The 23,174-nt window shown below is 39.6% G+C and overlaps 1 protein-coding gene and 1 long non-coding RNA gene across 3 annotated transcripts in view; both read left to right on the top strand.

Moving 5' to 3' along the window:
* Window positions 1–23,174, top strand: part of TMEM245 (transmembrane protein 245) — an 82,111-nt gene that overhangs the window by 33,645 nt on the left and 25,292 nt on the right. Inside the window, exons 9-14 of one of the 2 annotated variants that reach the window (XR_002435868.1) lie at window positions 550–640; window positions 1,417–1,515; window positions 4,495–4,626; window positions 9,759–9,881; window positions 18,062–18,207; window positions 22,269–22,581. Coding sequence is in view for 1 of the 2 variants with exons in the window: in XM_021388758.1 (XP_021244433.1) it covers window positions 550–640; window positions 1,417–1,515; window positions 4,495–4,626; window positions 9,759–9,881; window positions 18,062–18,207 (591 nt within the window). In the remaining variant the exon portion in view is untranslated. The remainder of the gene's footprint in view (window positions 1–549; window positions 641–1,416; window positions 1,516–4,494; window positions 4,627–9,758; window positions 9,882–18,061; window positions 18,208–22,268; window positions 22,582–23,174) is intronic. The other variant, XM_021388758.1, reaches the window with a different exon arrangement.
* The window catches only part of LOC110394771, a 3,707-nt gene continuing 3,611 nt past the window's right edge, over window positions 23,079–23,174 (top strand). Inside the window, exon 1 of the long non-coding RNA XR_002435871.1 lies at window positions 23,079–23,163. This is a non-coding gene — a long non-coding RNA (uncharacterized LOC110394771). The remainder of the gene's footprint in view (window positions 23,164–23,174) is intronic.

The following is a 23,174-nucleotide window of genomic DNA, read 5'->3' as shown; positions in this document are numbered from 1 at the left end:
AAATGTAGAAAAAAAGTCAGGGAATGTATGCCCTCCATTCACAATTGTTGAAATGTTGGCAGCTCAGTAGGTCCGTTATTTGAAAGTGACATGACGATACTTCTAAGCAGATAACTTGGTAGAGTCTTCGAAATAAGTGGTGCTCTAACCTATTCATTCTGTTGCTTATGCAGAGAAACCACACTAAATAACAATTTGCATTCAGCTCATCATTCGGAAGGATGTCTTTGTAACTAGAAAAGACTACTTCATGTAATATTTTCAGCAAACTAGAACAGTAGAAAAATTTATAAGGATGTAATATGAGTAAGGCTGTCTTGAAAAAGTTGAGATACCAATCAAAGGTTGAATTGTGCTATGCTTAACAAAAAATTGTCTCTTTGACATATAAGAACAAAGTACTCTAGCTGTAATATGTTTATTCAATCTTAGCAATTTTTTGTTGTTTCTATATGTTAATTTGTAATATGTTTCAGGTGTAAGGAAATGGGTAAAATATGTAGCAGATAACTTTGTTTTCTTCTTTAAAAAAAAAATGAAATACAACAGCTGGCTTCCAGAAGCCCAGGTTTTTCAGAAGGCGCTCAACTCAGCAGCAAATAATGTGTACCAATATGGCCGAGAATGGATAACACACAAGGTGAGAAACAGTTCCTCTTGCTTTTAATTTTTTTTCAAATAATATTGTGTTTCATATATACTGTATATATAAATACTGTATTTCGTGTAAGTAAAAATGAAATAGTTTTTTTCTCAGTGACCCTATTTTTCATGTGATTTAACTGTTTTGTTAGCCGATCTGTTCTTTCCAATTTCAATCTGCAAGTGAAGGAAGGGTGGGAGTGATTTCAATAGATTTTCTGCTTAGAGGAGTATCTGTTTATAAGAGCTGAAAAATCTATCATCATTTTAGTAAGATTGCCATTGAGCATACATCCAATAAGGATGACTGATTTTTCATTTGACTTTAACTGTCCAGTTTCAGAAAGTGTACTTTTTTTAACCAGCTGTATTCTAATTTCTATCTGGGTAAATTTATATATTGTTTATTTATTATTAAGTTAACATTCTTCAGGAAGATTTGCCAAGATAGGACACATCTCACGTAATTTGAAATGTTCATTCTGAATAAGATCAGGAATATTCGATTAAGCATTTCAGAGACAGCATTAGTTTTTCAGTGTAGAAAGAAGCCGTCAGCTTAGTGTGGCAGAATATTTTATCAGATAAAAAAAATCTTGGTTTTGAACCATATTGGTTTGAAGAGTATATTCCATACTGGTAGTCAGGTTTTCTAATTATTTGGGTTTGGATTATGCCTTTGCTGGTAATTCTGTGTGGTTCATCTAGCTTTGAGTTTGTCACTAGATGGCAGCTTCCTTCTGTCCTGTGTAATAGCACTTGTATATCTTTCAGCTTCATAAAATTTTAGGAGAAAAAGTGAACAACACTGCTGTGATTGAAAAACAAGTGCTAGAGCTTTGGGACAGGCTTTATCATTCTTGGTTTGTGAAGGTGAGTATCTTGTTTAAATGGTATTTATATAAACTATCACTTAATGTTTTGAGATAATTATGCTAAATATACATTTGTGAGATTAGCAAGAATCCTGAACTGCTGAGTAAATACCATGATGATACAAAATTGATTTTACAAAGAAAGCAAAATCCCAAGTGCATAAGATTGAGTATATCCAGACCTATGTTCTTCAGTGTGGTTTTTATGCATGCAATATAATGTATTCTTTGTTCATTATTCATATTTAGTCTTTCCTAGTTCAGAGCTTTCTTTTGAATTTTTGTGAAATTGAGGGGTGGGGAAAAAGCTGGTATTCTGCGTGATTTGTGTAACTTTTACTGATTTGAAATTTTTATGAGAAGGTTGTTCCTTTACTTTAAATGCGTTTTTGTGAATTCCAGTAATGGGTTCTGCACACTGAATCTTGAAAATGTTATAAGAATTAAATCATTTTTGTGCTTTCAGTGGTGTTTCCCTGTAAAGGAAAAAGTGAGCAATTCATTTGCCATGATGCAATTGAAATAGCAAAATGTAGAAGAGAGAAAGCTATACCTACAGAAGATCTGAAAGTAGAAAGCTGTTCTTTCATTCCCAGTCTCTTCTCTGCCCACTATGGGGAAGAATGGGCAGATGCTGGGAGAAGAGAAAGCAAAATCATGCAGCAAAGGAGATGGCTAGTGTGGAAGGACACGAGCCAGTTGTGTGTGCCAGGTGTATCAAAGCAGGGCTGCATCAAAAGAGAGGTGGCCAGCAGGGCGAGGGCTGTGACTGTCCCCTTCTGCTCTGCACTCATGACACCTCACCTGGAATACTGTGTCTAGGCCTAGGGCCCCTAGTACAGGAAGCATGTAGAGATACTGGAGTGGGTCCTGAGGAGGGCTGAAGAGATGATCAGAGGGCTGGAGTACCTCTTCTATGAGGAATGGCTGGGGGAGTTGGGCTTGTTTAGCTTGGAGAAGAGAAGGCTCCAGGGAGACCTCATTGCGGCCTTCTTATACTTGAAGGGAGCTTATAAACAGGAGGGGGACCAATTTTTACATGGGAAAACCATGATAGGACAAAGGGGAATGGCTTTAAACTAGAACAGGGAAGATTCAGGTTGAGTGTAAGGGGGAAGCTTTTTACTCGGAGGGTGGTGAGGCGCTGGCACAGGCTGCCCAGAGAAGCTGTGGGTGCCCTGCCCCTGGAGGCATTTGAGGTCAGGTTGGATGGGGACCTGGGCAACCTGATCTAGTGGGTGGCAACCCTATCCTATGGCAGTGGGATTGGAACCAAATGGGCTTCTAAGTCTCTTCCTACCTAAGCTGTTCTATGATATGAGAGATTTTGCTGGCTGAAAGCGTATAGAAGTAGTCAGTGTTGAATGTTTGACCAAGAAAAGTGCCAATGCTTTTGGTGTTGTAACCTGTGGGCCAGTGCTGTGGCACTGTATGGTTAAATTCAGCATGTGCCACAGGAGCACATAGTTGCTTCAGTACTCAGCTCAGTTGAATCTCTGAGTTGCATTCTGTTCTTTCTTTGCTGCAGGTTGTTATTTGAGGGAAGACTCTGAGATTTTGACCATGTAGATGCTGTAGTAGAGCAGAGTGGCAAGTGGCTTCCCTAGCAATCAAAATGTCAGAAAGAGCTGCAGGAGCACACTGATTCTTGCTGCCTCTGGTCTTAGTTTTTTTTCCTCCAGTTACTAGTTGCACATTAGAGACCCTAAGTTATCAGGGGCATGCTGGGCTGCCACTTATCTGTGGGCTGCAGGTAACTGCCCCAGAGTTGATTTGCAATCTTGCCCCTTCTGTCATGCTCCATGTCTATCTACAAGTCATACTTGGGTGATTTCCACCTGCATATTCCTTCTTGTAATACTGCAGTTGCCTTGTGGAGCCTTTCAGAGTAACTGAAAACTAGTAAATCATATGGTATTCCAGCATGCAAGACATCTGTACCACATCTAATAGTCTCTTAGTAAAGCTTTCAAATTCTCCAGTTGTAAAAGCTAATTACACTTTATTCTGAGACCAGCATAGTGTTGTTCTAGGCTGTAAGATAATATTCTTACATGAAAGCTGTAGAGTTGAGGAGGAATTGCCAACAAAAAGTGGATTCGATCATTAGCTTCTACTTTGAGAAAAGATCAGTAGATAGCAAATGGTGTATATTTTAAAAGGTTCTAGAGATGTTGTAAGAGATTAATTGCTATTGAGCGTATATGCTCAATGAAATAACGGAATAATAAATCACTTGGAAGATGATGGCAAAACTGGAATTAAAGTGTCATCTTCAAGGAGAACCTCTCCTTTTAGCACATTCAGTTGTGAGGTTTTTTGTTTGATTCTGTTGATTAGTAGACATCTTCTTAATTAGGGTGTAGCCACCTAAGCAACTATTTGTTGTGGTTATGACTGTTATGGTCAGTTCCTGTTGTCTTGTTGTTATGCAGTTACAAAGCTGTGTAGTCAAATCGTACATACTTCCAGTTTGGTTTGTAGCTTTTGAATGAGTGAATGTTGCCAGTGGAAAAGCAGACACTGATTATGAGAAAAATAGTTCTTTTTGTGGATTCTTTTATTATTCTTTGTGGATCGTACTGGAAGAAGTTATGTGTTGCCATCAGTAAATTATGTGGGCAGTAACTTAAATTGTTACTTCTTTGTTCTGTGCTTTCCTAAAAAGCAAAATAGATACCATCATCTTTGTCAAGTTCTAACGCTAATGCTTAACTGAGATGCATTAGTACAATTTATATAACTGTAATTACATCACAGAATTAACTACTGTTTTTTGTCAGCTTTTAGTTTTCCAGGTGCACAGAAAAATACTTTCTTGCTTCCAGTTATATTTGAAGATGTCAGTTAAAGCAGACATAACTGTTTTTGTACACGTAGGGCATGTTTCTCATTAAGAAAATCTTAGTCCTTGGCTTTTCATGTTTCTCTTAGTTATTCAAATATATGGTATCTTTATATCGTCTCTCTCTTTAAGAATGTAACACATTCTGGAAGACACAAAGGACATAAATGGCACATAAACCGTCAGAACAGCTGGCTTGGTGATATCCTGGACTGGCAAGATGTTGCTTCATTTGTTCATGATAACATCGAAACATTTCTTTCGGTATGTATTGTTTGCCCTCATTACCAAATTGGTCTCATTTTAATTCCTTATACTCCTGCTAAGGACATGACATGCAGGTATATGGAAGCTCTGGTAGTGTTATTTGTAATTTACCCATGCAATAATTTTAAGTCTCCTTTGGATATATTCATTGTACAAAGAGAATTAGTTGTGATGAGAAATCAATGAAGATGCTGAAATCAGGAGCTATCTCCTTCTCTAGAGGTATTCAAGACCTGCCCAAACATTTTCCTGCTTGACCTACTGTAGGGAACTTGCTTTTAGTGAAGGGGTTGGACTTGATGATCTCCAGAGGTCTCTTCCACCTCCTACGATACTATGGTTCTGTAATTCTATGATATGAGCTTGCCGAACTTCTTCCTGAGGGAGATTGTTATTGTAACCTGTGTTATCCGCAAGCTGGTTTAAATTCTTCATATTCTGTAGTTTACTTCTGTTTCTTAGAGGTCATTTATTTGGAATTGTTCTTTCTTCATCTGTCTCTTCTAGAAATCGTTATGTGCCAAGTACTAGTTTGCTTCAGTGTTATTTTTATGTGAAATGTATGACAAGTGTAGAATTGGTAGCTTTTAATTTTTTTTAAATACCTAATTTGTCTAGATTATAAATTAAATATATTGACCAAGAGGTTGTGACATGCACGCGCGTCTATGTAAAATATATATGTAAATGCATGTGTTTTATAGTCTCACTTTTTTTCCCCGAGATTATTATTCATTTGGTTGAAAGCAACTTTGTTTCTCTTTTATGAAAGTTCTGTGGAGAATGAAATTAATATTTTATACTGTGTGAGTCTCTGAATTAATGCACTGGACCTTTTCACCTTATGAAGAGAAAAAGAAAAAGCATTGAAAGCAAAAAAGAATGGAAGCGGCTACATTTGTCTGACAAATGATGTTGAGTCTGAAGCATGTAACGTACAGTCAGTCCCTGGTACAATTCATCTTTGATTTGAACTGTTGCCATAATCAAGAAATATCTTCAGGTTAATATTTATCCATTTTGAAAGAGTATTAATTATACCTAACTTGAATCTTTTGTGGATGCAGTTCAAGCTATTATTTGCCTTGAGGCAGTTCTTGGACTTGACTGGTGGGCATATGTGCCTTTTTTTCCCTCAACTGCTGTTTAAATGGTTACGGTTTCTATCATTTAAAAAATAAAAAGCGATTCAAGATGTTGAGAGGAACTTTTTACTGTAATGAAACCTTTTTAACTAATAAAGAAAATTTGCTTAATTCTTTCTCAAAGTTGACTGTGAGTGCGTGAGGCAACATTACAAAAATGTGCAGCAAATCATCATTTAAAATCAATATTGCATCTAGGTAAGAGAGAAGAGTAAGTGAAACAGAACTACACAATAGGTGCTAGTTATTTCCTTTACTGTGTTGCTACATGGTGCTCAGAAACCATGATGTGCGCACTTCAGTAATCTAAGTAGGCTAAAATAATGGAGGAAATAGTGAAAAGAGAATAAATACTCTCAAATTTAAGGTTGAGGTAGATCAATCTTAAAATTTTTAATCTGTGTAGTATGCTTTACATTCTCTGAAGTCTGGTTTAGAAATACAGGAAAAATGACAGCAATTGGCTTGCTTTCCTGTTTATGTCCATAAACTCATTACTTATCTCTGGGGAAACACCTATTCTTTTTCTCCATGGACTTAGGTTCTTCATGACAGATTGTAGACCAGTCAGCATTATTATATTATGCTAAATCCTGATTTTGCTTCTTATTAGGTAGCATTTTCCTTACTGGCTAGCTCATAAACAACCCACTGCATAAATATTAATCCCATTGTTTCAAATTGGAATCAATAAAGATCTGATGTGTATTTGTCTAGACCATTAAGGCTTGGCTATGATAAAAATAATCATAGTTCTAACTTAAGACTTGTATTTGTAAGCAAGTTGCTTCACTTATCTTTGGATACAATGGAAGCTTCCTGCTTCCCAGATTTATGTTTTATGAGAGAGTGGCAGTCTTTCTCTTGGTGCTTTGAAAAGGAACAATGAGTTTATAGAACAGCATACTGAACTGGGAAGGATCAATATTTTAAATGATGTGGGCGGTGCGTGTTTTTTTTTTTTTTTTTTTTGAGGATAGATGGAGGAGGCTGTTTCATTTTGTTGTTCTCTTTTTCCTTGCATGGGTTTTTGCTTGCAGTTTCGTGGGTTTTATTGTTATTTTGTAGGGTTTTTGTTTGTTTTAGGTTTTGCTTATTCTTTACAGGCTGGAGGGGTTTTAAAAATGTCTTAGCTGTAATTGAAACTGTAGGACGTTTCTGATTTTGGACACTTAAAATCAATGTTAACCTGTAATTCTTAAGCATATAGCAAGACGTGGTAAATTCCTGAAACTGCCTCAGCATTGTTCTTAAACACAAAAAACTGAAAGAGGTAACTGTAAAGAATATGCACCTATAGTGAGACTTCCTGCACTTTTAAAAAGAGTAAGTTTATACTACTTGCAGGTAATAAACACCTATACGTAGACTGTGGCTAGAGTTTGCCGTAGATTAACTCTTGCTAGCCCTTTCAGTTTCTGAAATATTTCAGAATAGTACAGATCACTGTATTCTTCTAAAATACAACTGTTAGACCATGTCATCTTGCATTTATAAGCAGATAAGCTGTTTTCCATTTATGGAAATAATAGCAAGTGTTCTTCCTCTTGCAAAAGAGGAGGAGTATCTGCTAGGTGAAAAACTTGAAGGTTTCCCTTCCCACATTGGAAGATGCTTTCATATTAGAGTTGAAAGCTTATAATTAAATCAGTGATATACCTATGCAGGGGAATTAGTGGCATTCATTTTGTCTGTAACAGTATGCACCAATTTAGGAGCTGAACTATGATTATCAGAGAAAGCACAGAAGACTTCTGTCCTTCCCTCAAAATGTGCTGTTCATTGTACTAGCTCTAGTAGCTTTAGTTTGATGTAGGTAGATCTTATCATTTTGAAGCAATTTGCTATATAAACATGTAAATTGCCTCAAGACTTAATATTAAGATAAGCTTTTCCATATCATCATTTTCCTTTTTTCAGAGCTAGTGTTAGCAGCCCTGATGCATTTTGTCTTTGAATTTTTTCAGTATTCAGTAGAAGCAGTAATATTACTAAACTGTTTTTCCAGTGATACATTTCCAAGGTGGGTTTGTTTCATCCTATTCTTAGTTTAGGGAGAGAACTAGGGCAGGTCCTCACATCTGCCTCAAATTTTTGAGTTCACTCTGTATCCTAAGGTGGTTTTTCTGGTGAATGAAGTATGTAAGTGTACCTGGGCTGTTTTTATTTTTCAGAAATTAAACCTTCTTAATTCCTTTCTCATTTGCCTGTTTTTCCATTTCTACCTTTTACTCAATTTCTGTAATATTTGAAACTTGGGAAAAGCAAATTGCTGCTGACCGAATCCGTGAATGATCACTTAAAACTCCCTTGATGTTATATGAGAAATTGCTCATGTCTCCTTAAATTGATCTTCTTGCTTCTTGCGCAAGAGTATTCATCATTCTACCAGCAGTTGTTTTCTCATTCAGAGAGTTCTTAATCAGGAAGAGAGAAGACCTTCCATTAAAACATACTGAGCTTTAGCTCAGTTAGGTTTCTCTGTCTGTTCCTTTAGCAATGACTGATAAACGTATGTTCCAAATGAAGTTGGACTGGTACACATTTCAGTTACTCAATTTTGTATTGTAATGTTTTCTCATATTGTTATGTTTTTTTCTGTCCCTGAGAATTTCTTCAAGTAATTATATAAGTACATAGCTAATACAGTCTATTCTTTGTAATGATTCCACTCCCGTGCATTCTTTTTAGTAAGGGAAGTCTAGCAACCAAACACCACTGTGAACTCTTAAGTGCAAGGACTTGCCTTTTGATTTTGTGACCGCTAGTGGAATATTTGAGTGCTTTTTAATAGTGTATTCAGTCTGCAATGTCTGTTTTCTCATCCTAGTGATGAGACGTCTTGAAATAGGTAATTGTAGATTTATGTTAGGAGGAACTTACTCTGCAGCTGAATACCAGTCCCAAAACATGCCCTTGCTTTCATAGGTCATTCCGAAGATCACTGAAAGGCACTATTCGTGCATACTTCAAAGTAAATACTATTGATAACCTCGCTCAGCAGCTCTGATGAATGACTCTACGTAACAAGGAAGTTCTTATAGGAGAAACGTTCTCAGTATTGGTTGAACCACCTGATACCTGTGTTCGAACTAACTGCAGTTGTTTACTCCAGATTATCAGCTCCTTAGCCTAAAATTTGTAGGGAAACTGTTACACAGCTACAGCCTGTGCTGAAGGAACTTACTATCCTGAAAGAAACTCTCCCAGCCCCCTCCAGATATGTTTCCTGAAGTTACTGCCTTAATTAGATTGTTGCATCTGCATCCAGGCATAAACTAATTTGGCTGTACTGTGTATTCCTTATTTAAAGGCATATCTCAAAACTACCCCGTACTATCTGTAATTAATAAGCAATCAGTTTTCCAAGCCACTACAGAATTTAAAAGGTTGTCCTGCATTGATTGATTAATTTTCCATAACTACTTGACTAATTATTGCATCCCTGTGCAAAATCACCTCTTGTATACTTGTCTGAAGACATTTTGAAAGGCATGCAACTTAATTACATACAATGTTTAAAACAAATATATTAAAGTAGTAATTGTATTACTTGATTTGATGCTGCCTTCAGCTTTGTTTCTACTTTGTGACGTTCTTTGTGCTTTAGCATTTCTGCTTTAGAAAAGTTTTCTCTCCCAAGATGAGTTCTGCTTTCGATTGGTGGTGACACAGATCACAGTAAACGATTTCACATCATCTAGATTTTATGCAGTTTTACATGATGAAATTATTTTGAGTACTGGAAGAAAAACTCCCCAAAATTTTGTAAATATCTACCTAGCGGCTTGTCTTTGGCAAAGTAAATATTACCTGTTGCAATTTGGGGTAAGGGATGATGATTGATTTTTTTTTTTTTTTTTTAATATATAAATTTCTTTTTTTATGACTTGATGATGGAGAATGACTCTGAATGTGGTTCATTGTTTTAACTAATACAATCTGGTGCTTGATTTTTTGCATTCATTGCTCCTCCTTTTCTAGATTCTGGAGTCTCTGTGGATAGTGATGAGTCGGAATGTGAGCCTCCTGTTTACTACAGTTACAACATTAGTGACAATCCTTTTCCATAGTGGAACAGCTCTTCTCAATTTTGTGCTTTCAGTGGTAAGTTGTACATTATGTGTTTACCTGATTGGTTTTACTGAAGGAGCCTAATTGCACATATTGCAACATTGAAAAATCAAACCTAAAGCATTGAAAACATTCTCTAACGTTACCTAGTTGAGATGTTGCAACTTTCACATCAGTTGTTCGGAGGGCATCCTAGGCAAAGGAGCCCAAAATCCACACTGTAATTTCCATGTTGAGGAGCTGGCAGTCTTCCCATCATTCTGTTCATTGAAAACTCTTTGTTTCTGGCCATGTAGATAGAATCATAGAATTAGCTAGGTTGGAAAAGACCTACAAGATCACCTAGTCCAACCATCCACCTACCACCAACATAACCCCACTAAACCAGGTCTCTCAACACTATATCTAAACATTTCTTGAACACCTCCAGGGACGGTGACTCAACCACCTCCCTGGGCAGCCTGTTCCAGCGTCTGACCACTCTTTCAGAAAAGTAGTATTTCCTAATGTCCAGCCTAAATCTTCCCTGGCGCAACTTGAAGCCATTCCCCCTCGTCCTGTCACTAGATATTGAGCTGTAACTTGTGATACCCAAAATAACTGCTGAGATCTTATGGCATATTCTTGTAAGCATATCCTTAAACAAACTGATGCCTTTAGAAGAGGGGAAAAAATGTGTTAGCTGGAACTTTGTTGATAGCTTATGAACATCTTGATCTCAGACAGTGTGTGATACTAAGAACTCATACCTAGGACTTTTTCCTGTTTTAACTAAATAAATACGGATCTTGGAGGCTTCACTGAAATCCATATCTTACTAACTAGTTCAGTGTGGAAAAACATTTGTTAGAAAAATGGATGATTTGCCAGTTTAACTTTACTACCCTCGTTGATGCTTGTTCAGAAAAGAAGGCCTTTCTAGACAAAGTTATAAAATTGAAATAATGTTTAATGATATTTCAAGGCAGTTGTGTGATTTCTCTTCAATATTTAAGAACAAATAACAGCAAGACTTAGTTTAATGACTGCCTGAAACTGAAGAAAATCACTGCAATTGAATTTTGTTGTTTTCTAATTATCTTTTTTTTCAGTTAGTGAGGAAAGCAGCAAGATTCCATGGCAGTGTTTCATTTCTTTTCTTCCTTAATATACAGCTTCACCCATGGTGACACATTAGAAACAGCATTTGAGACAAAGGACAAATTCAGATTAAAATTGCATGTCGTCTTAATGCACTCATTGCTCAGACACAAAATTTAACTTCAGGCTTATATCAGATTCGTTACGTGCTCTCTTGTGATGCCATGGTCCTTCCTTTTTGTTTGTCATCACGGTCCTGCCACTTGCTGGCGTGCTGTACAGTCAGCCAGCTTAGCAGAGCTGGTTGGGATACTTAGTGCCTTGGAGTTCTTTGAAGACTGGATGCCCTAAAGGCTACTCACTTTCCTCTACTTGTGTTGCAGGCTGAATCTGAGTAACAGTCCCTTTTGGATCTCTCAAATTTACAGGGCAACATGTTCTGTAAGATAAGCTTCATTTTATGAGCTTATTAGGAAATAAACACACAATCCCCTTTATATATACTAGTGTTAACATGTGATTTCACTGATTCCTCACTGAAGTCACAAGGTTTCTAATTCACAAGTTTTCAGCTTCATAAGTTACAACTTAAATCTACTGTAGCTAGTAACACGTGTCTGTGAGCAATATAGTTATCTGGCCGACAGTGAGTGGTCATCCTTCCTCCTCTGTCATGGTGCAAGTGTCCCCTCTGTCACATGAGGAAGGATGAAGGCCTTAGCAGTCCAGCTGCTGTTGGTTCCGCTTCAAAAACTTTTTGTCTCAGCTGATGTATTGTACCTCCTAGTTTGGAAATTTGGTCCATTTCCATGAGTTAGCTGTTTCCGAGGAAGCTGTCAGACAGCAGTGTGTGAGGATTATGGCTGAGGAGACAGTAAGCTGCAGGTGATAATAGTCATGGTTAGCCCTTCCTTGCCATCATCCCTGCCAGCATGTGACTTTCACTTTGACCCAGCTGTTCTGCTCTCAGCATACATCAGGCCTTAGCATGAGCTGTGTGTTAGCCAAACTCTCAGCAGGAGTTGAGTGAACAATCACAACTTACTTACTTTAAACTAGTTGTATAGAGCTATCCCATCCAAATATATCAGTCCTGCGCTCTTGGATTTGTCCACAAGTTTCTGTTTTGTGCTCCTTGTGATCTTACATATGTAGAAAAGATTTGGTTTAATACACATGTAGATTCTTCAAGACTTTGAAATCCCAACAACAGATCTGATAAATTAGAACTACTTTGGCTTTTAAGAAATAAGACCAAAAAAGCACTGAAAAACTTGACATCTCATTAACTGTACTGAATGTACCCCAGGGTAAAGAGGTCATTGAATCATAGAACATCCTGAATTGGAAGGGACGCAAAAGGATCATCGAATCTAACTCCTGGCTCCACACGGGACCACCTGAAAATCAAACTATCTCTGAGATCGTTGTCCAAATGCTTCTTGAACTCCAGCAGCTCGGGGCCGTGACCACTGGCCTGGAGAGCCTGTTCTAGCGTATGACCACCCTCTGGTGAAGAACCATTTCCTAATCCCCAGCCTGGCCCTCCCCTGACACAGCTCCATGCTGTCCCCTCAAGTCCTGTTGCTATCACTGGAGAGATCATTTGTGCCCCTCTGCTCTGTGAGAATTTAGCTGAAAAGGTTTTTCTGGCTTTAAAGTACTTAGTTTATCTTAATTGCACTGTTTTGGAGTCCCTGAATTAAGAATACATCTTCTTTCAAAACATTCAATACGAAGCAGTCTGTGCGTGTAGCTTATCCATCTACAGTCCAGTAGGACTGTAGTGAGATTCTTAACAGATATTTGGAAACTGAACATTCTTTACAGGAGTGCCACTTATATTTCACTTCTGTTTTGAGTTCAAGTTCCTATCTGCACACATAGGCATATCATCATAGAATGATTTGGGTTGGAAGGGACCTTTAAGATCATCTAGTTCCAACTCCCTGCTATGAGCAGGGACGTCTCCCACTAGACCAGGGAGGGGGGCATCCACAGCATCTCTGGGCAACCTGTAGTGGTGTCTCACCACCCACGCAGTAAAGCATTTCTTCCTAATATCTAGCCTCTTCCAATTTAAAGCCGTTTCCCCTTGTCCTGTCGCTACATGCTCTTATAAAAAGTCCCTCTACAGCTTTCCTGTAGGCCCCCTTCAGGAGCTGGAAGGCTGCTATAAGGTCTCCCTGGAGCCTTCTCTTCTCCAGGCTGAAAAGCTTCCAACTTTCTCAGCCTGTCCTCGTAGAGGAGGTGCTCAAGTCCATATTTTTGGCCCTACTTAGGACCCTCTCCAACAGCTCAGTGTCCTCCTTGCGTTGGGTGGCCCAGAACTGGATGCAGTACTCCATGTGGTGTCTCACAAAAGCAGAGTAGAGGAGCAGAATCACCTTCTTGTGATGCAGCCCAGGATATGGTTGGCCTTTTGGGCTGCAGGCGCACACTACAAGCTCTTACTGAGTCTTTCATCAACCAGTACCCCAAAATCCTTCTCCTCAGGGCTGCTCTCAAGCCATTCTCTGTCCAGCTTGTATTTGTGCTTGGTATTGCCCTGATCCAGATGCAGGACCTTGCACCTGGCCTTGTTGAACTTCATGAGGTTGGCAGTGGCCCACCTCTCAAGCCTGTCCAGGTCCTTCTGGATGGCATCCCTTCCCTCTACCATGTCAGGTGCTCCATTCAGCTTGGTGTCATCTGCACACTTGCTGACAGTGCTCTTGATCCCACTGTCCCTGTTGCCTACGAAGATGTCAAATGAACCGGTCCCGGCACTGATCCATGAGGAATACCACTCATCACCGGTCTCCACTTGGACATTGAGTTGTTGTCCACAACTCTCTGAGCGCGACCGTCCAATTCCTTATCCAGTGAGTGGTCCATCCATCAAGTCCAGTTTTCTCCAGTTTGGCGACTAGAATGTCTTTGCGGGACAATGTCAGATGCTTTGCACAAGTCCAGGTAGATGATGTCAGTTGCTCTACCTTTATCCACTGATGCTGTAACTTAATCATGAAAGGCCACAAAGTTTGTCAGGCACTATTTGCCCTTGGTGAGGCTATGTTGGTTACCACCAATCGCAGAATCACAGGGGTTGGAAGGGATCTCAAGAGATCATCCAGTTCAGCCCCCCTGCTAAAACAGGTACACTACAGTAGGCCGCACAGGTAGGCATCCAGATGGGTCTTGAATGTCTCCATAGAAGGAGGCTCCACAACCTCTCTGGGCAACCTGTTCCAGTGCTCTGTCACCCTTACGGTAAATAAGTTCTTCTGCATGTTAGTATGGAACTTCGTATGTTCAAGTTTTAGGCCATTACTCCTTGTCCTATTGCTACAAACCACTGAGAAGAGCCTGGCCTCATTCATTTGCCTCCACTCCCATTAGATATTTATGAACATTTATTAGATTCCCTCTTCTTTTCCCCAGGCTGAACAGACCCAGGTTACCCAGCCTTTCCTCATACGGGAGATGCTCCAGGCCTTTAATCATCTTCGCGGCACTCCACTGGACTCCTTCTAGGAGCTCTCTGTCTTTTTTGAACTGGGGAGCCCAGAACCGGACACAGTAGTCTAAATGTGGCCTCACCACGGCATAGTGGAGCAGGAGGATCACCTCCCTCTGCCTGCTGGCCACTCTCTTTTTAATGCACCCCAAAAAACCTCATCTTTATTTTCCATATGCCAGGCACAAAGGTGAGACTGACAGGTCTGTAGTTCCCTGGATCTTTTTTTTTTCCCTCTTTGAAAAAGGGGTTATGTTTCTTCTTTTCCAGTCAGTGGGATCTTTACCAGACTGCCATGACCTTTCAAATATGATGGATAGCAGCTTGGCAACTTCATCCGCCGGTTCCCTCAGAACCTTGTGGATGGATCTCATCTTTTTTGGGCCCCTCTTTCCTCCAGGGCTTTGTCCCATGTCACCCTGCCAAGCAGTTCCCTGAAGAGGTTGAAGTCTGGTCTCCCCTAAGTCCAGAGTAGCAAGCTTGCTGCGCACCCTCTTTGATGCCTTAAGGATTTTCAGCTCCACCATTTTGTGGTCACGCTGCTTACCAGCCTCTCCTTGTTGGTGAAGGCAAGATCCAGCGTGGCATCTTTTCTAATGAGTTCCTGTACCACTTGGAAGAGGAAATTGCCATCAGTGCATACCAGGAACTTTCCTGGTGACTCTGGTTTAAAGCCTTCCTGACTAAATTGGAAAGCTTGTTGTCAAGGATGGCCTTCCCCTTCTCTGAAAGATGAACCTCATCTGCCCCCAAAATACCATATTTCTAAAAACTAGTTCCATGGCATAATTAGCCAAAGTCCTGGTGTATGGGTGTGTATATATATATATGCATGTGGTTGGGTGTACAAACACTGTTAAAGACTGCAAGAGAAAAGACTCCATTTGGCAGACAGGCATCTGCATTCCTGCAGGGAATACATGAATTTCTGATGCTTCTTAGTAACAACAAAAAAAGAAGCCTTTGGACGGAAAACTAAGTATGAAAGACAATTACAGAAATACTTCCCAAGTCTCTGGAGACAACACACAAGCAATTATGCCGTGTGTTTCTTGATACATGTGGAAATGCTGAATTACCATTTTCAGCATACACTGTTTACCAACACGTTCTCACTGATCTGAGGGTGAATAGATTGAATTCATAGTATTTGAAGTTTCAGAACTTGGGGGGCTATAGGATAAAAGGCAAGAAGGTGCAATCTGTCAGTTATCAATGGAAAGAGCTTATTATTTTATCTTCTGTGACTTCTTTCTCAGAGTTATCAGCAAGATCTTGAATTTCTGGTTAGGAAACAATTTAGGCAATGTCTGAAGTATTAGATACCCTGTCAAAGAGATCTGAAAATTTTCAAATGCCAGTAGAGGTAGAGGAAGGACATATATTTTTGCTGCTGAATGTGCTGTTGAAACTATTTTACTTTTAAGAAGAGTCTGCAGGCTATTTAGGTCAAATTATATTCTGTGACTGCTGCTTCTTTGCATTTCTGTACCTTCTGTGCTAAAGCAAATACATTAATTTCTCAAACTGTACCTGATCTAAAATTAATTTTGTTTTGTACGGTGCTCTTACCTTCATCTTGTCTTAAAAAGATTTGAGTTAGGTTTCTTAGCTTTTCATAGCTTTTACCCAGATTTAACACTATTTTATTCCATGGCTGTTCATCCCAGCTGTCTAGCCAGTTGAAGTGGGTATGTCTGTATCGGTGTATCCATTGCTCCTTAAGGAAGCAAGTTTCTTTTGTGGGCACTGGGAAAGAATAGCTTTTCCTGCCAGTACTGGTGCTGTGCTTGTTGACACTTTAACGAATCACCAGCTCTTGTTCATAGCCTGCCTTAAATCAGGTTTTCTTCTCATATCACAGATAATCAAGCTTTGTCTGATTGCTGCTGTTAATTTCCTCATTCCCTGACTGCAGTAAGCTATATTCAAAGGGTAGCATTTTAAGAATTTAACTGTAGCTGTACTAATAAAACAAGATCTAATTGAGCTATTTTTCAGCTTACTTTTTGTGAGTGTAGAGAGGATATTGTACGTATAGAAATACACTGCTTTTTGTGTTGCAAATTTCACTGCAGTGAGGATCTCTAGCTAGGTCCCAGTGGAAGGAAGACTAAACAGTGTCTGGATGCCTGCTTCAGGATAGTGAGTTTCATAGCTAAATAAGAAAATGTGGTAGCTCAGGAGAAATGGCAGGCCTTAGCAAGGTGAAAACAACCATGTTTACAGCGTTACAGAGGATGCTAAAACCTGATTCAGGTTTTAGGTTTTACTTAAAGTTGTAACAAAACATAGCTGATGTTGCTACTGGTGATCGGTTATTTCCCACTAAATGAAGGCCTGATTTAGTTTGGTTTTTTTATGATCTCAAAATGAATGTTAACAGTATGCTGATCAAATGGGCTGATGTTGTGACTTGCTTTAACTGATAGATTATTTATCACTCAAGGCCAAAGTTAAACACTTGGGAAGCACAGTCCCTGTCTGTACACGATGTTTTGGAAAGGGGTGATACTGGGTGAATAGTTGAATGTGACTTCCAAGTTAAAGGCTATGGTGAGGGGAAAAAACAATAAAATTTTATTGAGTAGAAATGAATTAGGAACAGAGATGATAAATGGATGGATTTGTTGAGATGAGTAACTTAATGCTGCACGTTATACTGTTTGCATTTTTTTTACTGAACATGTTCAAAGAGAATGCAGAAAAAAATGCATGAGGTGTCTGCAGACTGAATAAAATGCTTGAAAGTAAGAGGTTTCTGTAGGTCAGACAATTTGGTTTATGGGAAGATTAGGATGTTATTTATTCCAGCATACCAGTAGGGTGAAAATAAGAAAAGTGAGAGGTTTTTTTAGTCTTGGGAAGACAGGCAAAAGAAGTAAGGCTTGCAGATAAGGCAAATATAAGCCATACTTTACCATTGGCATATGATAGAATGAATTTTCTTTGTTTGAGGTTTTCTTTTTCAAGCTGGTTACATTTTTGTGTTCTTTAGTTGAAGAAGTTGCTGAGCCCACTGACTGGAAAATAAGTAAAACATAGTGAACTGCGAGATACGAGGAGCTAGTATGATCTCATTGTATAGTTTGGTCTCTGAATTGGAACAATACAACTGCCGTGGCTTCTGCTGGGATTAATTTTCAAACTTATAGGAGGGGATACTCAGCCTAATAAAAACTGCAGATTTTCTATTTATGAGTTTTTATTTAATTTATATCCAGTAACCAGCCACACAATAACTCTCCAGACAACTCAGTTTATTTGGTTTTGTTTGTTTTTAAAAATAGGTGTTACTGTTTAGTAATACTCTGATCTGCTAAATAGGTCTCTGCTGGGGAAAAAAAAAACAACAACAGTGTAGATCGTTGATCGACACAAATCAACATCTGGTTGTTTGATCTAGACTTTGACTTTGTGAAGAGGATGAAAAGGGCTAAAAGATGTTTACTGTCTAGCTAAGTACTTTGTGGAGCAGGGGTGGCAATTACTTTTCTAGCTCTTCGTGTTCCAAGCTTGTGGAATAGAACATTGTACCTTCTCAGTCATGTTCAGTGATCTGAAAAGTACCTGCATATTGTAGTTTTTAAACTATTTATTGTCTTTCGATTTAAAACTCCTATTTGTTTTGCAGGTGATTTTCCTGACCACGCTGTTCTACCTATTGAGTTCTAGTGATGAGTACTACAAACCAGTGAAGTGGGTGATAAGCCTGACGCCTCTGTCTCAGCCAGGTCCTTCCTCAAATATAGTTGGCCAATCTGTGGAGGAAGCAATACGGTATGTTACTGATCTGTTGCCCTTTCCAGAGAATTCTTTTAGAAAAAAAATGGTGTTCAACTGTAAATACTTACTATTTACAGCAGCTCATTTTTCAAAGACACGAGTTGCAAATCTCCTTTATTTTCAAGAATCTAGCACTGGTGATTTTTCCCACCTTGATCATTAAGAGTGGTTTGATTGGATTTACCTGAAACAAAAATGTAGAGGTCATGCTGTAATGAATGCTAGTATTTTATAAAGCAAACGAATCCCCCCATCATAGTCCAAACACATCAGTGAGCATTGTGTCAGCAGCTGTGATGGTGTTAATAGCCAGTGCAGCTCTGTATGAGCAGATTCATACAGTAAAACAGTTGAAATAGAGGACTTGGCATCAGTGCTGTACGCATTTTGGAGTTAGTTACTTTCAACTATTTTTAGTCTAATCTTGGGGACTAAGTACCCGTTTGCAACTGGAGTGTGTTAGATTGGGTCCTGTTGTGCATTTTCCAGTTCAGTTGTATCTGAGAGAAATCTAGTTCATAATCTCCAAGACTTCTCTACTGTACGTACCAGATTATGGCAAAGGGGGAAAGTGGGTAGCATTATCCTTGTCCCACTTGAAACACTATTCTATTGTACCTGTGGAGTGCATCCACATTGTTTCATGCTTAGTTACCCTTCTTAGATCACTACCGTTCTAAATTACTGCAAACCACTGAAGAAATATTTTTTGTGTTTTTGTATTCTTCAGTGACATTTTACAAGAAAGTAATTTTGGAGTTGATACAGCAATGTATTCTGCTCATCAGAGATGAGTGAAGTTGGTAGTTTTCACCTGCTAATGTTGTGAAACTCCAATATTACTAACATAAATGTGTAAATTCATTTATTACATCATATCTCCATTTTTCAAAGTATTGACGGACTGGACAAAGCCGTCAGTCTCTGTTTTAAGATCTGTACAACTATCTTTTAGAGTGTTGTTTGCGTATACAAAACACAAATAGACATTAAACCATTGTTAGATTAAACTCACTGCCGGATGTTTGACATTGTTCTTCCATGTACCACACAAGTGAGTGTTGTTTTCTGTAACTGAAATCAAGCTATTTCTGGGTACACTGTGTAATTAGGTTATGTCATGTAAGATGTTGAACAACAATGATACTGCTATAGCACTTTGAAATGAAGGAGCAGTCTAGGTACGGGGGCTATTCCAAAAGTAATGCCTCCTATTTTATTACGTTGGCCCACAATGTCGGAGATGGATGTTGGTGGTATGGCAGTAGAGGTTGAACCTTCAGGCCAGTATTCCTTTATATCTTGTTGCTGTGTGACAGATGGCAGCAGAGGGGCAGTCTGACGAAATGGCGTCTCACATGGAAGTGCATATGAAGAAAGGTGTGTGATTAAATTCCTTATGTGGAAAAAAATTGTGCCCATTGGCATTCATCAATGCTTGGTGAACGTTGATGGAGACCATACAGTGAATGTGAGCACAGTGAGATGGTGGGTGGTGTGTTTCAGCAGTGGTGACAGTGACATGAAAGACATGCCATGTTCCAGGTGGCCATGCAGATCTGTATGAGCGTGGTATGCAGGCTCTTGTTCGTCACTGGCAAAAATGTGCAGCTACTGGTGGTGACTGTGTTGAAAAATAGTGTTTTGTAGCTGAGAATGTGCTCTAGCAAATGGTGTTACTGTGCTCTTTGTTGTAGTTTCCATGGAAATAAACAGGAGGCATTACTTTTGGAGAGACCTCCATAGAAAGAAATCAGAATTCTGCCAAAAAATTATTAGCTGTTCTCTTGAGAAACTACTGTTGAGTTTTCACTGATCATGTGGTTAATATCTCAGTTCTTCTGATAGGTGTTGGCAGATTTATAAACTGAAGCTTCCTTGTCTCACAAATTGTTCTCTTTACTGAATCCCTGGGTGGATGGGAACAGTGTCAAGAAATAGATCGTAACTTCCCTAGGCAAGGGTATTTTGCAAAGAAGATTGTATTGAAGGGAATTTAAGGTTATGGGTCTGTTACACAGATGACCCAAGATATTTGTCAGCACTAAGAATTGGTGGAAAGAAAGAAAATAGTGTTAGAGACTGAGTGTACATCAGTAATTGATAATATGATGAGAAAAAGGTAAGGTCTGCAGAATGTGGGATATGAAGCTACTTTTTATATATTTTTGTTTTTAAAAAATTGAGAGGGAGCTAAGTCTCTGTGTTCATTAACATAGCTTGAATCAGTCTTTCATATTTTTTCATTTGGAGCAGCCTGTGCTCGATAACTTATATGAATTATTTGAAGAGCTTCTCAGAATTTGATTTTTTCATCTCTTTTGCTTAGTTTTAGCAAATTATTTTTCATAATTCTTCGAGATCAGTTTGTATTCCACTCAATACTTAATGTTATTTTCAGTATGTAAATAAAGGTTATACTCAGCCACTTTCTGTGTTGATACATGCAGAATTTAGAATTGTAGCGCCAGATTCATCCACCTGAACTCTCAGTTCCTTTTTGCAGAAGGGATTTGTTTGCCAATGGAGGCCTTATCTTTTGTTTGAATGTAGCACCTATCCTTTCTCGGTTTTGAAGGCTAGTTGTTGGTAGAGGTGTAGGACCCTAGTAAAGGCTTATTCAACTCGTGTATAAAAGGCATACAAATGTGTACGTAGTGCTTGGTGGTAGAATGGGAACAAGGGGCTGCATTTTTATTATGAATGATCAAATAATTAAACCTTTGTAGTTGCTTTCATCATTAGGCTCTGATAACATTACGCAAATGCAGTCTCAAAATACTTGTGTGTTTGACTAAAAATACAGGAAGATCAGATTGAAAGTCAACAACTGTTCCAGCTCCATCACTCTCCAGCAGGGCATAGCACACGCACAGAGCTAGAAGTGCATATAAGTAGTCCACTGTGGGAGAGCAGGGATATTCCTGGAAATTCTGTTGCTTTGTGTCCTTTCCTATCTATCTCCGATCTAAGGTTAGAGAAAAGGTGGGCAATCAGCAGATAATTTCTATAGCTTGAGACATCACTGAGCTTTGAGCTGTTGCCTGACAAGCACCTGATGAAACCGAGATCTTTTCCGTGGCGCTTTGTCTCTTCAGAGTTGTATTGTGATTTTATCTTTCAGACTATTAAGTACCTGTAGATTTTGGAAATATTCTAATTCCTTTGGTGATGAATTTGCAAAAACAGTAGTAATTGTCTGTTCACATGGATTGAACTGAGTAGTGTTTTGATAAGAACAGGTTTCCTGCCTGTTTTGAGCCAGATGATGAATCTGTTTCTGTCACAATGCCTCAAGCAGTAAATTCCCGCTTGGGTAGTGGAAGTAGTAGAAGGACAAAAAGATGCATCTGTAGAGATTTGCAAGAGTTCTGAAGTTAGAGGAAGGCTGTGAGATAAAATACTCTCTCTCCTTCCAGTAGGAAATCTCTTTATCCTAGACAGAAGGGAGGCAAAATGCCAGGAACATGTCAGGTGATGGGTGCAGCCAGGGATTTGCCAAGCATAGGTCATATCAAGGCCTAGCCTGAAAAGTTGACTTACTGTCCAAGTGGGATGAGGTGCGATCAGTGAATGTAATTTACTGACTTACTGGCCAGTGATGCGGTTTCCAACAGCGTCCTGGATGAGGTATGGACGTAGGGGGGTTACAAGGTGAGGCAAGCACAGCCTCATAATGAGCAGGATTAAGTCCACCCACAGGTCAGTTGCTGTTAGTGATATGCCTCAGGTCAGTGGTAGGGCCAACGTTGATGATTATCTGAAGCAAAGGCCTGAAGGGTGGTAGCCACCTTTTGCAAGGCTATGGGCTTTCCTTCCAATCTGAGGGGGGCAGGATAGTTGCCATTCAAAGAACTGCAGAAGCACAGTTGGAGAGTCTCTTTGAAGACTCCAGTCCAGGCTCCTGCTCAAATCAACCCCTCTTGAATCAGATTGCTTGAGGACTTGTTCAGTCCAGTTGGAACACCTTCAGGGATGGAGACTCTACAGCCCCTCTGGGCACCTGTTTTGTGTTTGAGCAACCTCATGGTGACAGATTTTTTCCTTTTATTTAGCTGGGATTTCTTCGTCTGCCATACCAGCATGGGCCTGGTGCCGCTCGTCCTTAAACCACAGAGCACCTCTGAGAAGACTTGAGCTTCATCTTCTCTGCATGCTTCCAGTAGGCAGCTGTAGTCAGCAATCAGGTTCTCTCCTAAGCCTCATCTTCATACTGACCGAAAATCTTCCTTCAGCATGCCCTGTATGCCACGGACCCCGGACTCTCACCATCTGGAGCGTCCTCACACCACATGAATCAGTGTCTTTCTTGTACTAAGGAGACCAAAAGGAGATGCGGGAGTCCAAATGCAGTTATGAAAGTACCAAGTAAGAGAGGAGAGCATATTTTCTGTTCTATTTACTATTGCCAGGTCTTGGGAAGAACTCTTAATGAATCATCTTGAATGGACCTTTATGCTGCACTCCAGCACTTCTTCCTAGCAGACCTGAAGTCTTCTGCTTCTCCAGATGAACAGTTCTTTCTTACTTTTTTCATTGATCTGCTGCTGTTCTTTCTGTGCCTGCACAGAGAGCGTGGCTTTGTCTTCGAGCACCCACTGAGTAGCCTTGTAATCCTCAGGCTGAGACACTGCCGCCTCCAGGACCCAAGGCCTGTAGTGGCCTTCTGAGGCAGGCGTCCTCTCTCCCAAATGCGAGTGCTGAAAGGAGGCCAAGTTCGCATTTGCCTGCCTTCTTGGGAATCCATGCAGAAGAGATGCTAACTCTTCTCAAGGGTTAGGGATGGGAAGGGAGGCTATCCTGCAGGCAAGCCTGCGGATGTTAATGGATGCCCCAGCTAATTCATCTGGAGACTGCACACAGATGGTGTAGTGGTGGGCACCTGAACATTTTAATGATGCTGCTGTGAGCACACCAAAGAGAGCCATGGCATGCTGTGTATTGTGTCAGGTCAGCTGTTT

Source organism: Numida meleagris, chromosome 2 (genome assembly GCF_002078875.1).
Source record: "Numida meleagris isolate 19003 breed g44 Domestic line chromosome 2, NumMel1.0, whole genome shotgun sequence".
Lineage (NCBI taxonomy): Eukaryota > Metazoa > Chordata > Aves > Galliformes > Numididae > Numida > Numida meleagris.
Note: the sequence above shows the minus strand (reverse complement) of the source record. Positions and strands in the feature narration are given on the sequence as shown.